This window comes from Gossypium hirsutum, chromosome A04 (assembly GCF_007990345.1).
Source record: "Gossypium hirsutum isolate 1008001.06 chromosome A04, Gossypium_hirsutum_v2.1, whole genome shotgun sequence".
NCBI lineage: Eukaryota > Viridiplantae > Streptophyta > Magnoliopsida > Malvales > Malvaceae > Gossypium > Gossypium hirsutum.
Window position 1 is genome coordinate 19,269,645 of NC_053427.1, and position 5,551 is coordinate 19,275,195.

General features: G+C 36.3%; 1 protein-coding gene across 1 annotated transcript; it reads left to right on the forward strand.

Moving 5' to 3' along the window:
• The first annotated feature begins 373 nt into the window (after positions 1–373).
• On the forward strand, positions 374–5,117 carry LOC107921162 (calcium-dependent protein kinase 26). The gene is made up of 7 exons (XM_016851034.2): positions 374–2,051; positions 2,726–2,869; positions 2,988–3,140; positions 3,596–3,711; positions 3,873–4,040; positions 4,241–4,465; positions 4,637–5,117. Exons 1-7 carry the CDS (start codon positions 1,199–1,201, stop codon positions 4,739–4,741), a joined length of 1,764 nt encoding a protein of 587 aa, XP_016706523.2. The 5' UTR covers positions 374–1,198; the 3' UTR covers positions 4,742–5,117.
• The last annotated feature ends 434 nt before the right edge of the window (positions 5,118–5,551 follow it).

A 5,551-nucleotide genomic window follows, 5' to 3' on the forward strand; every position in this document is an offset into this window, starting at 1 on the left:
ACAAGTGATGATGAAATCTCTTTTTACTATTTTAAAATTTTGTTGTCGTCATTCACGTACGTTATAATAATCTCTAATATTATAGGACATATATTTTAATAAAAAAAAGAAAAAAAGAAAAAGGAAACAACAAAAACAGAAGGGCTCAGGTGGGGGGTTGGTGAATTAGAGCCTCAGCAACCCGGGAACTCAATTGTGCGGGCCGTGAACAAGCTCCAAAAAAAGAATCTCCACCGTCGATCACAATGTTGGGCAACAATCATGCTCTGATAAAATAACGCCTAGATATCTTTCACTATATCTGAGCCACAGCCTATAAGAACCCAATTAAACGCGTAAAAGATGTTGCATTTGTAACGGAAAAACCTGTCCTCTTCCTTTCTTCATTTTTCTGTTTTCTCTTTTTCTTTCTTTTTTTCCCTCTTGAAAGGGGAGAGAAGAAAAGAAAAAAGAAAAAGAAAGCCAGAAACGTTAGCTCTCTTTGTTTCTTCTTTGATTACATAAATTAATAAAAACCCTAATTAAGAAACCTCAAATCTCATTATATAATCCCTTTTCTTTTCTCCATTTCCCTTGGCTTTTTTTTTTAAATTCAAATCATTGTGTTTGGCCATTGTGATTTTTTATTTACATTGGATTCTTGAAGGTTTCTTCTTCCTTGTCTTCTTTTTTAACGATCATTGATAACTGCATATTGAGGAAGGATTTGAGATTAAAGGGTCAAATAAAATTCCATTTTCTTTTTCTGTTTTTTTGATGACATTGTTTACCATTGAATCATTGGTTGCATTGGGTTTTTCCCAAATTTAAAGGTGCTGAGGGTGGTTTGGATTGGCGAAAGCTCCATTTTGATGGTATTTTTCAGAAGCCAAAACAACAGAATAGTATAAGGATTAAGGAGAAAAGAAAATGGGAGTTTTATAATGTTATGACATTTGGGTGGTTATAGATTTCTTGGATGTTGGAAGAAGGAATTTAGGGTGTGTGGAAATTGAGAGTCGTTTCGGTTTTTCCAGATGGGAAATGTTTGTGCTACATCAGGGATCTGCTCTGTATGCGCGAGTTGTTGCGGTCCTAAACCAGCCGAAGAGGGTCAAAAGAAAACCGACAATGAAGGTGAGAAGTCCGAAACTAAAGAAGCCGAAGCTGGCGCCGCAGCTGCTGACGGTGCCGAGGTTCAGAAGGACCCCCTGAAGAGATGAAGATTGTGAAGGAAGAGAAAGGACAAGGAGAAGAGACCCTAAGCCAAAGGCAAAAATCAAAGGTTACCCAAAGACAACAATCGTCTATGACGAGGCAACAATCAATGTCAATGTCTACGCCTATGCAAAGACAACAATCAACCCTCCAAAGACAACAATCAAAGGTTACCCAAAGGCAACAATCTAAGGCTCCCCCTCAAAGACTTGAATCCAAACCATCACAGGTTGCAGTTGCAGCAGCGACCGCAGCGGTGGCGGGGAAGGAAGAGGCTAAGGCTGATGCTGCAAAACCTGGGAAGCCTCATAATGTGAAGAGGCAATCATGTGCAGGGCTGAAGGTGGATGCTGTGTTGCAAACCAAGACAGGTAATTTGAAGGAATATTATAACTTGGGGAAGAAGTTAGGGCAAGGCCAGTTTGGGACAACTTTTCTTTGTGTGGAGAAAGGTACCGGAAAGGAGTATGCTTGTAAATCTATTGCGAAAAGGAAACTTGTTACTCCAGAAGATGTTGATGATGTCAAGAGGGAAATTCAGATAATGCATCACTTGGCTGGCCACCCTAATGTTGTCACCATCAAAGAGGCTTATGAGGATTCCGTGGCGGTTCATGTTGTCATGGAGCTGTGTGCCGGGGGAGAACTCTTTGATAGAATTGTACAGAGAGGGCATTATTCTGAAAGAAAGGCGGCTGAACTAGCAAGAACGATAGTTGGTGTTGTGGAAGCCTGCCACTCCATGGGAGTAATGCATAGGGATCTTAAGCCTGAAAATTTCCTTTTCGTTAATGAACAAGAGGATTCACCCCTTCAAGCCATTGATTTCGGATTATCGATATTCTTCAAGCCTGGTATGTTCAAAATCCTTGTCTTTTGGTGCTTTGATTTTGGTTTATGGTCTTCTATTCTTTACCGAGTTATGACAATTTAACTGCAGAAAAGAATTTCGATATCAATGGAGTTGTCTGCAAGTTATAATTTCACTTTTTTATTGCGAAGGAAAAGGGCATTTCTCAATTAGAAATTATAATATCTTAAAAAGAACTTCAACTTACATGGATAACAAAATGTTTTATCTTTACATTTACACTAAGAAATCATATTTAAATTGATGTATCACTTCAAGTGATTATTCATTTTCTGCTAGAAGCAAATTATAAGCAACTGAAACTTTATAGGTAAAATTTGAATATGATGTTCACAATTATATATGCAGTATACTTTGATGCTAACTGGACGTCAGTTTTTAATTACTTAAACCCAGGGTATAAGATATGGGCATGCGTCCGACATGGATATATTATTTTTTTCTTAGGTTTTTAGTATATTTAGAGGATCATTCTCCAAAACCAATGTTTGAACATGTCAGATTTGAAATTTAAGAAAAAATAGAGTCCAGATAACATAGGTTAAAAGCCGGTCCATTTATAGGGAAAAACAAATTGGAGAATTCTCCGGAATGTTGAGAACCTGTCAGCGCAATAAGCAATGGTGTTGTTTTCTAATGAAGGTCCTATAATTTCAGGGGAAGTCTTATCTGATGTGGTTGGAAGCCCATACTATGTTGCACCCGAGGTTTTGCAGAAGCATTATGGTCCAGAAGCAGATGTGTGGAGTGCTGGAGTGATCGTTTACATTCTCTTGAGTGGGGTACCTCCATTCTGGGGTGGTAAGAATTCTTCAGATGAGATACCATTTTTGTTTCTGAAAGTTTTGAACTTTGTACTTTGAGCCTTTTTTTCAACATTTGGTCAATTCTGTGTTATTTTTCTTCTTTTTACATACAGAAACTGAACAAGAGATATTTGAAGAGGTTTTGCACGGTGAGCTTGACTTCACATCTGATCCTTGGCCTAACATCTCTGAAAGTGCTAAAGATTTAGTGAAAAAAATGCTTGTCAGAGATGCTAAAAAGCGGATAACTGCACATGAAGTACTGCGTAAGTCTTCTTTTCTTTTTGCTTGGGAATAGGTTAATATTATTAAAAACAAAGAGCAGAAACACTGCCGTGTCGATTACAATCTCAAAATAGACTACATATCCCAGCATGGAACAAAGTCATAAACAAGCTGGAATAAGTAATGGATAACCTGGATGTTGATAACATGATTGAGGATAGCTTTAATTCTCAGTTAATATTTGCTTTTCGATCTTTTTCATGTTTTTTGGTGGTTATTAATAGCTTTAGGATAATCTGGGAGGACATAAATTCATTTCTTACTAATCTAAATCATCATCTTTGTTCACCATTGCTATGGCCAAACTGTTATCAAGAATTCAAATTTTACAGTTGGGGTTTCATAAAATTCTAAGACTATTGCTTTAACATGATGATTCTTTGGTGTTACACTATGGAATTTCAGAAAGTTGCTAATTTATTTTGGTTCCTTTCAGGCCATCCTTGGGTACAGGTTGATGGGGTGGCTCCAGACAAGCCACTTGATTCCGTAGTATTAAGCCGCATGAAGCAGTTTTCTGCAATGAACAAGCTAAAGAAAATGGCCTTAAAGGTAAGTTTCTGCCGCTGAGACAACATTGGTCTATAAAACTTCTTAAAAAATATACTAAATGAGTGAAACTCTTTTCAATGCACAAATCTCACCACCTAAAATGGCTTACCCTTGTTCTTAGCTCCTTTTTTATTTCCATTTATTTCACTTTTGTTTTTCAGGTCATTGCTCAGAGACTTTCTGAAGAAGAAATAGCAGGTTTGAAGGAAATGTTCAAGATCATAGACACAGATAACAGTGGTCAAATCACATATGATGAACTCAAAGATGGATTGAAAAGATTTGGTGCAGACCAAGATGAGTCAGAATTCCGTGCTCTAATGCAGGCGGTAAGTTTCATTTCAGTGATTAATATCATGCTTTCATTTTTCATGAAATACTAAATTTCCGAGACTTATATGTAAGTGGATATGATGAGCATACCCATATTCGAAACTTATTCTGGAATCCATGTATTATAGGCCACTTGTACACGACTCCTGATCTAATTAACATCCTTTGATTCTTTCTATTCAATTGGGAATTGCAGGCGGACGTTAATAATAATGGTACAATTGACTACGAGGAATTCGTAGCTGCAACATTGCATCTAAACAAGATTGAGAGGGAAGATAATCTCATGGCAGCCTTCTCGTATTTCGACAAAGATGGCAGTGGCTACATCACTCAAGATGAGCTTCAAAAAGCTTGTCAAGAATTCGGTATTGAGGAAATCCACTTGGATGAAATGATCGGAGAAGTTGATCAGGACAATGTAAGAGTCTCAATATCCCTTCACGCCTGCATATCACTTACTCTTTCATCTCTACAATTTAATATAATACACATCTGAGTTATGATCCATGGGAGAATACTTGAACAGTGGCATTTCTCTTGACCGAATTTCCGGGTTTGACTCACTTGGTTTCTTTTACCTTGTCTGCAGGATGGCCGGATAGATTACAATGAGTTTGTGGCAATGATGCAGAAAGGCAACCCTGATCTTGGTAAGAAGACCCTCGGAATTAAAGAGGCATTGCCACCTAGCTGACGAAATACAATCCTTTAGGGCTTTTTCTTTAGTGTAAAATTATTTTTTTATTTGCCCCAAAACTCATCAAATTTTGAGGCTGATCAATTCCTTCATCCATTCATTCATTTCATCAGGAAATCCTTCCCTGAGCCCTTATTGTTCCTGAAAATGTATGTACAAATTTTTGAGACCCCTGCTGCGTTGACTCAGCTTGTTTTCATCCATTTTTATAGTACAAATATAATAAATTTATATATTTATATATAAATATATATATTTATTATAAATTTTAGTTAACTAATTCAATGTTGTGATTTAGTTTAGCCATATAATGGTTTTCTTCATCCCTTCTTAAGATGAATATAATAATCTCCACATTGGGTTTTTGTTTCAATTTAAGATTAGATTTGTTTTTCAAAGAATAACGTTTACCTTCATATTTTTAATAATTTTTTTTGGAAGGTTCCTTTCCTTTGAAGTAACTGTGTTATATTTCAAATACAAACAAACTGTAATCTCTTCAATGTCAGCTTGCTATATTAATTGTATTTTCTATTCTTTTGATGTTGTGAACATATGATACTGATAGATTTTGTACTTGGTATTAACAAAATCAATTAAATTGATGATAAGATATTTCATTTCTGTTTTAAAAGATTGACAATTTTTAGAGAAGCAATCCTAGGCTTTTATACTTGGAAAGATTCACCAGATTAACCGGATGGAACCACAGACTGAAGAGATACCGGAAAATGACTGAAAGGAGATGCGGAGGAAAGCATGTCATCCCAAATTTCTTCCATTTCTCTTACAATTTTATCCATATTT